The sequence below is a fragment of the Pocillopora damicornis genome, chromosome 2 (genome assembly GCF_964200805.1).
Source record: "Pocillopora damicornis chromosome 2, jaPocDami1.2, whole genome shotgun sequence".
In the NCBI taxonomy this organism is placed as follows: domain Eukaryota; kingdom Metazoa; phylum Cnidaria; class Anthozoa; order Scleractinia; family Pocilloporidae; genus Pocillopora; species Pocillopora damicornis.
The window spans coordinates 37,077,674-37,091,170 of NC_142671.1; the positions used below are offsets into that span (position 1 = coordinate 37,077,674).

The 13,497-nt window shown below is 38.1% G+C and overlaps 1 protein-coding gene across 1 annotated transcript; it reads left to right on the plus strand.

Annotated features, from left to right (window-relative positions):
• Positions 1-11,421: 11,421 nt before the first annotated feature.
• On the plus strand, positions 11,422-13,038 carry LOC149051124 (GFP-like fluorescent chromoprotein amFP486). The gene is made up of 4 exons (XM_089193826.1): positions 11,422-11,498; positions 11,748-11,954; positions 12,189-12,398; positions 12,899-13,038. The coding sequence occupies exons 1-4, from the start codon at positions 11,422-11,424 to the stop codon at positions 13,029-13,031; spliced, it is 627 nt and encodes a 208-aa protein (XP_089049952.1). The 3' UTR covers positions 13,032-13,038.
• Positions 13,039-13,497: the final 459 nt, after the last annotated feature.

Genomic DNA, 13,497 nt, shown 5'->3' on the forward strand with positions numbered 1-13,497 from the left:
GATCTTTTTAAACCAGGCCTGGGCTACAGTGCTACGAACACAATTAGATCTTCCTTATCTCAGGTATTACACATCTCTTTAGGAGTTTCATTTGGAGAACTACCAATTATGAAGCACTTTCTTCAAGGGGTTTTTCAGCAAAAACCTGCTTTACCAAGATACACTGTCACCAGGGACCCCTCTAGGTTGTTAAACAATTTGAAGAAGTACTTTGACTCCAGTTAAGGAATTAACATTGAAATTGTTAACAATAAAAAATTGCTGCAATGTTATCAGCACAGAGAGGTGCCAAACTCTCCAATTGTTGGACGTTTAAAACTTGTTGTTGGACGTACTCAATTGGAGACAAACTTAAGCAAACCAAACCTGGACTCGAGCTGGAGTTCCCAGGTTATCCTTCAGACGCTAATCTCTGTGTTGTTGTTAGTATAAAGGAATATTTAGGACGTACCTAACACTTTGGTAAGGGTATTACAAGTCTATTTGTTACATATGTTAAACCATACAAAGCAGCTACTAAGAGTGCTATATCTCGTTAGATTAAGAGCACTTTTGGTATTGACATAAGTCGTTTTAAAACTCATAGTGTTAGGGCATCACCAACTAGTGTAGCTGCACTGGCTAAGGTACTTCTTGATACCATTCTCAGAACTACTGGTTGGTCAGGACACTGTACCTTTGCAAAGTCTTACTAAAAACCAATTCAAGAACATGAGAATTTGGCGGAAGTTAAAGCCTGATGGTAATTCTTATGAGTCATCCTAAGGTATTAGGGATCACATGCCCACCCTTACTTGCGTATGAAATAAACCCACCCAATTTATAATATTTTTCTCCTTTCAAAGTTGATTTCACAATCTCATGTGATCCCTAGCAACTCATGATGACTCAACTGAATTCCCATCAAACTTCAACTTACAGATAAGTCTCGTTTCACTCTCAATTTATTGAGCTCCTTATTTAAGAGGCTGTCTCTCTTATTTCCAACCGGTCAATTTCGCGTCAAAAATAATTTTACCTGAAACTCTGTCAACAGAAAGACTTTACCTAGGAAATAACTGAATTAGATTTGGTTTGATTCAAATAATTTTTTGACCGCACTAGGGGCCATAATTATTTCCCAGTCCGTAGGGACCGTCGCAACGTCTCGGAAATTGAAAAATAGGCATATTCTGAACATTTTAAAATATTTGATTCGCATAGTTAAGCCACAAAATTTATATCAGATTGCTTAGAAACCTTTCTAGTTTGCCAAGAAAGTTAGAATTTGCCCTCTAAATATTCTGAAAAGGCGAATTTTAGCATATTCTGACCACTAGAAATCGCCATAAGCCGATGGCCGTAAATAACCTTGATTTAGACGTTAAGTTTTGGGATTTGGGACCTGGTTGACGACTCTATCCTACATTTCCGTTGATTTAAGACCTTTAAAGGCAAAAATATGCAAAAACCCCACTAGTTTTCGATTTTTCACAAGTTATGACCGTTTAAATCAGCGCATGTACGAGCATTCGCGATTTTTTCGCCTACAATGACCAAAATCCAACCACTAGGGCAGATTTCGTCATAAATACAGCTTACCCGCTTTGCAGCCCGGCTTCATGGCTCACTTCAGAATTTTTTCTAATAACCAGATTGGTAAAATCCATGATGACCTCAACAAATAGCGAGGTATTGCCTTCGAAAAGTAGGCGGCATCCATCGTGATTTGTGGTATCAAAACAATGTCGGAATTGGCCACATTTCGCGGTGAATCACCCATTTAACATCGCTACAGAGCTGAATTTTTTTCCAGAGTCAGAATGTAAACTCTCCATGTCTGGAAGCTTAGAGGGAAAGGAAGGTTTTAGGCTTCTGAAGTGAAGAAATAATCGCTTAAATTTAGATCACGATGATTCAGCTCGATATTATACTGTTTTCACAAAGGTCCGCACAAAAGAGAAGACCGCTGATAGCTTGTGCCGTACGTTGTGCCTTATGGTTTTGTTTTGTATCCCAATTTACACCCCAATGTAATAATTGGGGAGAAAAGTTTTGGATGAAAAGAATAAATGCTTTTTACCTGGAGTTTGATCATATTATATAATTAATAAATCAATTTCAAATATCCTGAGCTTGCTTCTCTCTGTTCCGCGTCGATTGTGTCCACAGATCAGCAACCTGTCAATAGCCGAAGAAATCGGCTACCAACGTGATGAAGACTTTGACACATTATTCGTATGAACAGATTTTATAAGTGTTGCTTTTGGTAAATTTTCTATCGTTTTCATCAAAACATTTCACTGACTACTAGATATTATAATATATTACACTATAACAACGCCGTCAGAACTTGATATCGGAACTAAAGGTAGATTGTATCTGTAGAGCATATTCTACACTTTCAGCCACTGTATAAGACATTGTTTACACAAGTCTACTGAGAAACACATTGACAATCACTAATCACGTCCGACAGTCTGTCTATGAGGATCTGTTTTTTGTCTCTCAATTTTACAGGGACCTCAAAATGACTACAGATGGCTCTCAACAAATCCATATTGAACTTCTGAAGTGTGTTACTGTGGTAACGTTCACAGAGATCATACGTGTCGTAGCAGATTGGATGTGAGACTTTGATCTCTTTGTTAACTTTGTCGGCCACATCTTGTCTCTCGGAATTTTCCTCGACGCATTGGACATCTTCCTCCTCATCCAGCGGTATCCCGATCACACCCTGATGTTTTCGTCGCATTGTTGTTAGCCGGGAGAAAAAGCTCTGAACTTGGCTCTTTGTCAGCCACTGTTGTGGAAGCTACTAACTGAAATGCTCAATCTTATTTATACGGAGAGTGTTCTCTGATTCGTCGACTATGCTCACTTCAGCTGTTGTTCCTTTCACTGGGTGTTGCGTCAATGCATCTCTCATGTCCTAGAGGACTTCATTGGATAGAGGATACGATCGCAAATGTCTTTACCAGACTGCGGCTCTGAGTAGTGATAACTATCAACTTCAACCCCAACTCCTTTTGCGACATCTCTCACAGCGGTTACTCGGGAGCTGTTGTGATAGCAACCGGCTTCATCTGACCTTAGATGGACTTTCTGCAGCAAAGGATTCTTGACTTTCAGCTGCTTTAGAAGATCTTCGAGAATTGACGTAACTGCATACCAGTCCTGAGTACACTGATCAAAGAGGTGAGCGTACAAGATGACTTCCTTCGTGTTAGACATACGTGACCTCGGCGTACTCTCTCAATTTTCTGATAGGGGATGTGTTGCAAAGGTTGTTAAACTCTGACTCTATTTGGGGATAAAAGGGCGAAAATCGATGCCTGCTCGTTTTTATATCAACAACACAAAAGGTCTTTTAAAATTTTTAAATTTCAAAAACAGAAGGAATGTTATCTTGCATCGGCATAAACATTGCTGTCAAATTACTCTCCAAGTTTATTTATCTAGTATATCGCCTTGCGTGTATGACATAAAAAAATGCTTTTGTAAACATGTAGATGTAAGAGGTTTTAACCGATATGACCGATTGTGGTGTAGGCGAAAAAACCGCGAATGCTCGTACATGTGCGGATTCAAACGGTCATAACTTTTGAAAAATCGAAAACGTACAGGGGTTTTTGCATATTTTTGCCTATGAAGGTCTAAAATCAACGGCTGTGTAGGATAGAGACGTCAACCTGGGAAATAATTATGGCCCCTAATGCAGTCAAAAAATTATTTCGAATCAAACCAAATCTAATTTAGTTCTTTCCTAGGTAAAGTCTTCCTGTTGACAGAGTTTCAGGCAAAATTATTTTTGACGCGAAATTGACCGGGTGGAAATAAGAGAGAAAGCCTCTTAAAACGGTCGGAATTTGCTCAATGAACTAATTTGATAATTGGCTGTCACTCTAATTAAATCACTGAGTGTTTGGAGTCAGCAGGGCGAAGAAAATTAATAAATTCCAGATGTTTATTATATTTTTCTGCTTCCAAACATTATTAAATGAAATCAAGCGGAGTTTTTGATGGTCTGATCTGGACTGAGCAATATCAAACAAGAAACAAAGTACTTTTGATCAATTTCAGAAAGCTTTCAAACAAGAGTTTTGAAATGAATATTGACGAACCCCTAAATAAACGAAAATCAAATTGAAATGCTTTTTATACACCTTACATATCACACAGTTTAAGAATACAAACTCGACATTTACCTGCGACCATCAAAATCAACTGGACAAGCCCAGCTTGATATATTGCGTGACGTGATTGTGCAAACTTTTCTCTTTGTCATACGACCTGTTTCGCAGGTTCTATAAGTTGGAACCAAAATTAGTTCATGTAACGAATTAGAATCGAAAGTTATTCCAATGGACTGAAGAATTTTACATTTTAATGAGAATTTTAACTTTTAAAAGGGTTTACTTGATTCATGGAAAGCAAAGATTTGAGTGGCTTTGGGTATTTCAGCCCTAATTTGGAACCAGAACACCTGAGAAGACACTGGAAATGTAGTAAAAGTATTTTTTAGCATCCAGAGCAAAAAGAAGAATGTGAGGCAGTGAAGGGAGACTGAGTTTCCAACGCCATTTGTCGTGAAAGCTGCCACCTGCTTGTTATTGAACTCACTAAAATTTACCTGGAAGGCATTAACTTTCTTTTGTCGCGAAACTCCTGGATTTTAAAACTTTGAAACGACGTACGATGAATCCTGAAACTGGAGTTTGAGTCCATTGGTAAACTATGCCAGCTGGTCTCATGTGCAGATCAAGCTCCGAAGAAATTTGACAGTTTTGAAGTTTTAAGTGGATGCAAAAATCGAGACAAAAATTCGTCATGCCTCATTTGATTTTGTCAAGAGAATTCTGGTTTTGTCTGCTATTGCAGATAGCCCGGATAGGCACTTACGAACCAATTTTTAGTTAAATGGTAGCCTGCACTCTCGATAAATTGCAAATATATTACCCATGTGATCAGACTACAACTTTAATTCCGAAAACTTCAGAAACATCTCTAGTCAGTCTGGCTTTCTTTTACTGCCTCACATTTTTCCTTGTGCTGTGACTGTTAACAAGTACTTTCACCGCATTTCCAATGTTTCTTAAAGAGCTCGGATGTTTAGAACATACCGATAAGTGTTATATTTTTTTCCATATTGTGGCCAAAATGACCAGTGGCTCTGCATTGTCTGCAGATTGCCAGACTCTAGACGTCTTGGTAATTGTTAAGGTGTTATTTCGGATCCCTCAACAGGTAATAATCGTAAAATTAGAAAATAAGATTGAGTTCGATTTAATAGTCTCCACTTTTGTTAAGACGTTGACATTAATGTTGATTTGCATCTGAAAATATGCTGAGAGTTCCAATAGTTCGGAATAGAAACATTTTAACTTATCATAGGGTTTACGAACGACTTGTAACAGGAGTAATTTCTTCGCTCTTGTTCAAAAACTGTTTAATGTGATTATTTTAGAAAATCAGACTGAGTTATTTTTGCGACTGGACGCAATAGTCTCCACTATTGTTATGACGCTTCGTACCAATGTTGATTCGCATCAGAAGAAGCAAAGATTTATTGCAACAATTTTAATAGTTCGAATGGAGTAGTTTGTTCACATGTAATTCTTGCGTATACTGTACGACTCGCTATAATAAATGCGGTAGAACTGGAACGAAATGGCTGGTTTTTTTTTTTTTTTTTTAACCTTTATTGAGGAATGTTGTGTTGTGATTGAAAAGAACATCGACAAAAAAGCTTGCAAATAGAATTAGTTACCAAATATGATACAAAGGATGCTTAAAAGTAATGTTTGGTAAGGGGGTCCAAATCTGCGAAGGGGGGGTCCATATCCGCTAGCGGATTTGGACCGGGGGTCCAAATCCGTGGGGGGTCCAAATTCGCTGTGACACCGGCATACCAGGAGAGAAATCAGGGCTTAAATACCCAAAGCCACTCAAATCTTTGCTTTCCATGAATCAAGTAAACCTTTTTAAAAGTTAAAATTCTCATTAAAATGTAATTCAGTCCATTTTAATAACTTTCGATTCTAATTCGTTACACTAATTTTGGTTTCAATTTGAAGAACCCGAAAAACAGGCCATATGGCAAGGGGAAAAATTTGCACAATCACGTCACGCACTATATCAAGCTGGGTTTGTCCACTTGATTTTGATGGTCGCAGGGAAATGTCGAGTTTGTCGCTCAAAACCGTTGTGATCCATATGAGCGTAACATCATTAGTGATGGGAAAAAATCTACGGAAAGAGGGTTAGTTCATCGGGTTCCGTATACTAAATCTCGGGAGAAACTCCAAGAATTATTTCAGAGTGTATGCGTGTTGTTTTGTAAATATAAACACTGCAACCTATTTTAACTTGTTTTTATGTCCTTTTAAGCAACGCGATATGTTTGTTGTGACCAGAGTGCCAAATTTCATTCTTTAATTTTGATCTTCTCCACACTGCGTAGGTCATGACCTGATATTTCAACGTAAATTATCGAGAAGGCGCCTTCCGATCACTTTTGTCTACTTTGTAAGTCACGCAAGCGCGCAAGCGTTACGAACGATCACGTTTACGCAACGTTTTAGGACAACTCGGCATCTAATCTCCATTCAGTTGCTGTGAAAACCTAAAATCCTCAACGTGGAAGATAAACGAACGAAGTTTGAACGGTCAAAAGGAGATCTTGGTCAATTCTAAGAATCATATAAATGATCTTTGACACGAGCGCAATTGAGCAAACACATGGATTTGCGTTGTTTTTAAGAAGTTGGTGGATGAAAGCTAGAGATATACCCGCGGGTTTGAGGCAATCTGTGACCTCATTGGTGTATAATCTATGCACTGATATACTTTTTCAGTCCGATTAACGCCTACATTTTGAGAATTCTTTCGTTCAAAGTAGTAAATTTTTGATATGCAAATAACGGTCAAAGAGAAGGGTCTCCTCTGATCACGCTGGTATGAAAAATATTCAGCTGATGTTTCCATATTTTGTCTGTGAACTAACTGAATACACCTTGTAACTTGCAGCAAGATAGAAATCCGTGAGCTACATTATTGTTGCAGTCGCTGCACGCTGGACAAAATCTTTGAAATTTACATTATCGATCGCTGTCCACAGGGGTGGTCTGGCCAAAAATCATTTTTGGCTTGTGGCGACGCAAAAAAAGAGAATTGGTGAACAACTAAACTTTTTTTGAAACATGTGTCCTAAACCCTTTTCATGGGCAAAAAATAAAAGAAAACGTTTTTCCGACGGGAAGTCGAGAGGACCGCTCTTAGCGAGAGTGGCACTTAAATGCACCACTACGTGCACCAGTTTGGAGGATTCCCCCTAAAAAAAATTTACCCGTTTCCGCCCCGCTTTATGTAACCATGCAGCAAATTATACAACTACATGGTGTATCTGTCGAAGCTGGAGTTAAACAAGTCTGCTAGGTGAAATCCCCTTATCACACTGCAAAATAGGGGATTTTGTATGTACAAGTATAATTCAGGTATGTCTAACAGACAATTTCAAAAAGGTACGTGACGGATTTTCGTTAATTGTACCGCTGCAATCCAGTTTGTAAAAAATATTCTTTATTTAGATTTCAGTGATGAATTTCATTTCTATAAAGTTTGAATTTGGTGTGATAATATACAGACCTTGCTGAAATATACTTCTTGAAAAGTTTATTTTTTATGTTGATGAGACCCTTAAATTGGTGGTTATCCATGGCTAAGATTTCATTCTTTAAAATGTGTCTTCGTGGATTTGTAGACACTCAGGATCAATTGTTCGTTCGAGGCTGGTTGCTTATTTGAGCATTACGTGTGAGAAAGAGTTTATAATTTCTCGATGAGAGCTGGCAGTCGATTAAGCGTCAAAAAAAATTTGTAGAAAATTTGGTTTAACACAATATGTCGTTTATTTGCTCATTTAGTATTAGAGTTAACCTAAGAGGAATGTATTGGGACAAAAAAAGGGAAAAATTTGGCGTCAGTTACCCTTTAGACAACTCCCGCCAGATTTGCGGGCAAAGATATTGTAATGATCGTTGCAGGAATAAATTTTCGTGCAATATGTGTTCGCCCAGGGAAATTGCATGGGGCTGATATTTACATTGGAACATCAAGGTAGAAATTATGGAGTGGACGTAACTGAAATTGGGTTAGTCCATTCAAGTTTTCGACCGTGCGTGATCTGGACGAGAGCATAAGGCGTCAACATAGAAAACAAACATGGCGGATCGACAATTCGCTCTCAGACAGTATGAGAACAATGACATCATTTAAAGATTTTAAGACAGCTAAAAAGAAAAAGAAAATGAACTTTCAGTAGTAGTTTTAATGAATGAATATTTAATTGATTTAAATATTTTTCTTTCTCGAAGATATTAGCTCAATAGAGCTGCTCAGATAATTCGACTTGAAATAAAGTGTAGGTATGATAAGAATACATGAAAGTCATATATTTGTACTGCGGAAAATACATTTTAAGCAAATGAAGATCATCGCAGTATATACTCAACTTAAGCAGTTGAGAAATAAGGCCTGAAAAAAATTCAGGCCTGAACGGGAATCGAACCCATGACCTCTGCGATACCGGTGCAGCGCTCTAACCAACTGAGCTATCAAGCCAACTGGGAGCTGGTCAATTGTGAGTTCGTTATATACCCGTAGATGGAGAAGGTGTGATAAGAATACATGAAAGTCATATATTTGTACTGCGGAAAATACATTATTTCTCAACATTATTACATTATTTCTTATTTCTCAACTGCTTAAGTTGAGTATATACTGCGATGATCTTCATTTGCTTAAAGTGTAGGTATGTATGTATGACACGATCACACAATTGTAATTTAAAAATGTGTATAGAAGGATACAGTTTTTGGATAAGTAGACTCTTGGGTATCAAGCAACGATACTCGTGATATCCAAAGGTCTTCTGCGCCTGAAAAAGAAGTCGACAGAAGAGAAAATACTGGGGTAAGGTAGCAAAAGACAACAGTTTCAAAAGTTTACGAATGCTTAGATATCGATCTCGACGAAGTTCTGTTTTATGACGAAACGTTTTGGAAGAAAGAAGAGAGATCATCCGAATGGGATTCATCGTGTTTCCATCAGTAGAATTCCTAAAGATCTGGAGGAGCGTTTAACATATTTGTCCCTTTCCTATTGTCAATAAATTTTAAGTTTGAGGCAGGAATCAAGATGTGTTACCAGCGAAGAAACTGCCTTTGTAACCGACTTTCGACTTCAAAATGATCAGCACGACAAACTTCACGTTTGGGGAAATTGTTGAAGAATTTAACCAATGTCACTTGGAGAAAATTCAACTCAAATTAAGCAAGATTACCGCTAGTGGGTATCTTCCTTTGTTGTGTTTTAGCTAAAGAACGGAAACCGTTTTTTTTAATTTTAACTAAATAAAATAACAGTCCGACCCTTGTTTATTGTATATGGTAACTTTTAGTGATCTCAAAGGCAGAAGAGAATACAAATTATGCATGAAAACACAACGCCGCTGAGTGCGTCATAAACAGGTTAAAACTTTACGGAGGCACCTTAAAAGTTACATAACCTTATGCAATATTACCTCATGCAATTTTATGGAAAAATGGAAAAATCGACCCGCGACAGTTTGCGCGTTACATGACAAGGTATGCAATATTACCTCATGCAATATTATGGAAAAATGGAAAATCGACCCCCGACAGTTCGCGCGTACAGGTCACTCGACAACACATGCTCTTCTATTCGTGTTAGAAGCCATTTACGAGGCAGTAGCTTGTGCTGATCTAGGAGCCCGGGTCTTCTTCGCTGACCTTTCGAAAGGCTTTGATATAGTTGACTAAGTTGCGAATTACAGGTTCATCCCGCGATCATTAATTGGATTTCTGCGTTGCTAACAGACAGACAGCAGGCCTTAAGAATAGGTGCAACATTTTCAGATTGGAAATTCCTCAAGGGAGGTGTGCCTCAGGTAATTTAATTAGGAATGATACTTAGTTTTCACAATAATGACAAACAACCTTTTGGCTGATTTGCACCCGAGAGTCAAGTTTGTGGATGACACGTCTGCCATAGAAATACTACTCAAGAACTCTATCAGTCTGCCCAATTCGACCGTCTCTGACATTAACAATTTTTCTGTATCACAACATGAGACTAAACCCAATTAAATGTAAAAAGATGTTAATTAACTTTATGTCATATCCTAACTTTACTCGAAGACCATTAAATGTGGACAACAACGGTATAGAACGTGTATCGACTTACAAGATTCTAGGAATATTCATCGATGGCGACCTAAAGTGGAATAGTAATGTTGACTACATATATAAAAAAGCTTGCAGGTTTTCAAGTTTTTACGTTTTCATTGTATTATAACTTGTTAATTCAGTAAGTTACTGCAAGAGAGTTTAATAAACTGTTATTATCATTATAATATTACCTTATACAATATTAGAATTACGTAATATTCGGCGACATCTGGCAAAGTTGTTAAGGAATCCTCTGTCCCAAATAAGGGGTTCGCTTGAGATTATTTTAATAAGTTTTAAAAATAACTGCCAGCGGTAGCTCGCCGGAAACGCTTAAAACGCACGCGGGCGTTGAAAGCTTTCTTAGTTCGTTTCTTTCCTTTTTTAACTCTTTGTTTGAATTTACTGTTAAAACTGTCAACGATAGAAAACAATTGTAAGAAAGAAAAGGGGAATCTTCCTCAAAGGCGTGTTACTTAAGCGACAATCGCTTATGTCACAATCTGATTGTCTCTCTTAGGCAGATGATCATCGAAATCTTTCGATACCTAGGAGCAACTTAAGGTTATAGTTACATAACTGATTAGCCTTGAAACTTACTCTACCGGTCTTGCAGGCCTGAACTGTGGAATCGCTCGGTTCCATCGAGTTCCATTTCGGAAAAAAGAAAAAAAACAGTCTGTAATACTTCTTTAATAACATTAATAACTGATGTTAGGTATATTTAGAGTCTGTTTATGCCATATTGAACCTTCGTGCTTTGCTAGGTCGTCATGAAAACAGGTCACATAGAACGTTGTTATTTCCGGCAAAAATAATTCCCAGTCAAGCTTAAAAGATTACACAAACTGTCGGAAAAGGGTATAAATCTGTGTACACGTTATCCGGCGCGTGAGACATAATTGATCATTGCCTTTTTGGGTGGAGTGACACTTTATAAATTTGGGAAACCAAAGAGGTGTACCATCAATTTGATTCAATTGCAGGACACACCTCTTAGGCGGTAACAGTGCTCGTTCCTCGACTTTCCGAAGCAGATTTTAAGATGTCTCATTCAAAATGTGTAAGTGAATTGTAGTTTACATGGCTAATAGAATAGGCGGGTTAAGTGCCTCTCAAGATAGAAAATGTTTTTCTCTTGACGGTTTTTGATAATTTTTCCAATGTTCAGGTTTTAGCCGATACCATGAGGATGACGTGGCTTATGGAGGGCTGTGTCAATGGTCATGCGTTCACCATCGAAGGAGAAGGCACCGGCAAACCTTACGAGTAAGTTTATGTGAAATAACGATCAGCCTGTAAGTTGTCCTTTTGCGTGGATGCATTCCGTTTGTGTCATCTGCGTATGGCTGTCTTGGAAAAAGGGGTTTATAATCTAAGCTTCATATAGTAACTCGTCCAGAAGTCATTGTACGAAAGTCACTTATGAGATGAAAACGCACCAAAATAGTCATATGCTGGTGATTTCGTTAATGAAAGACTACCATATCGAAAATCCTCTCCATCTGAATATTTCAGAGGCAAACAAACCGGGACATTCCGTGTTACAAAGGGTGGACCACTTCCATTTGCCGTTGACATAGTGGCACCGACCTTGAAGTATGGATTCAAATGTTTTATGAAGTACCCTGCTGGTATCCCTGACTATTTCAAGCAAGCATTTCCCGAGGGTCTAACATACGACAGGAAATTAACATTTGAAGATGGAGGTGTGCCACGGCCACCGTGGAAATGAGGTGAGTAATTACTTACTATTTAACTGTTAATCAGCCTTTCAACTTGCAGATTACACAAAGATCTTTGAGTTACATCTTTGAATGATCTAAAACAAAAAACATTTAAATTTTCTTGCATAATCTGCAACACTACACTACTGAAAATTCACGACGGATTTCCATGATGAATATCATCATGATGTTTTATTCATTTTGCGTTCTGAAATGTTTCCTACTTCGACAGCCTCAAAGACAACACTCTTGTGCACAAGACCAATTTCCAAGGAGGCAACTTTCCCATCGACGGGCCTGTCATGCAAAACAAGACGCTTGGCTGGGAACCAACCTCGGAGAAAATGACTCCTTGTGATGGAACAATCAAGGGAGACACTATCATGTACCTTTTGGTCGAAGGAGGGAAAATGCTGAAATGTCGATATGAAAACAATTACAGGTAATTACTTTGGCTTCGACTGCTGTGTACAGACATGTATCTGACTTAATCTTAATGGGTTTCCCTCCCGAGTCCCTAAATAGTCACCCTCTGTTATGTAACTTTGCAGTATAAATTCAGTCCATTGTTATGAAATTACGGAATAAGAAGCGGCGAACATAACTCATATATTCAGAAGCAGTGCACCCGACAGTCTAGAGTCACCTCCGAGGTTTGCACGTTTTTTTCATTCGCCAAATTCGCTTAAATTTCCGAGTTTTGTGATCATAACTTTTTAACAGCATCGGATTACAAAACTGCAAAGCTGGATAAAGGTCCATTTGTGGACATTTCTCTGAAATTATTCTGATCGCTTACGATCATAATTACAACTCGAACGCGCTGTTCGGAAGCTGTCTTCATCTTTGTGGTTACCAGGGCGTCGAAGTGCATGACTCAATATTTATACTTCCTATTTCAGCGAAAAAATCACGGATCATTATTGATTTTTTTTCCTCCAGAGCCAAGAAGGTGATACACGAGATGCCACCGAGCCATTTTGTGGATCTTCGCCTTGTAAAAACCAACCTTGATAAGAAAGGTTTGAAGTTTCAACTGGAAGAACATGCCGTGGCAAGAATACTCGAAGTTTGAAGATTACTGGGGAGTCCCTATCATTGTGAGTCTCTCTTGTACAGCAACATGAGATGAATAAAGAAGAGCGTTTTCAACCTCAATTGTTTGTCGGTTTTACATGTCTTTTAACTTTCGATTGATTATGAGGAGTTATGAAAGGAAACGAACCAAATCCCTGCTTTTATTATTCTTTTCTTGCAGAGAGTGCGTAAAGTTCGCTTCACAGTTGTCAAGGCCCAGATTTTTCTTACACTGACCTATGATGATTACATAATTTTGACTTCAACTTTATAAAATCATTCAAATCTGAAAGAAGATATATGAGAATTGGTGCCAAAAAGAAAATTGCAGCTCAGCTATCCCTGAAAACACTTCACTTTTCGACCTTCAGACACTTCCCTGAGAAAAAATAATGTGAGTTGAAGAAACTTAAAACTTCCTACACGTAAACACTAAATTGATTCATGTAGTTCTCCATGAATAA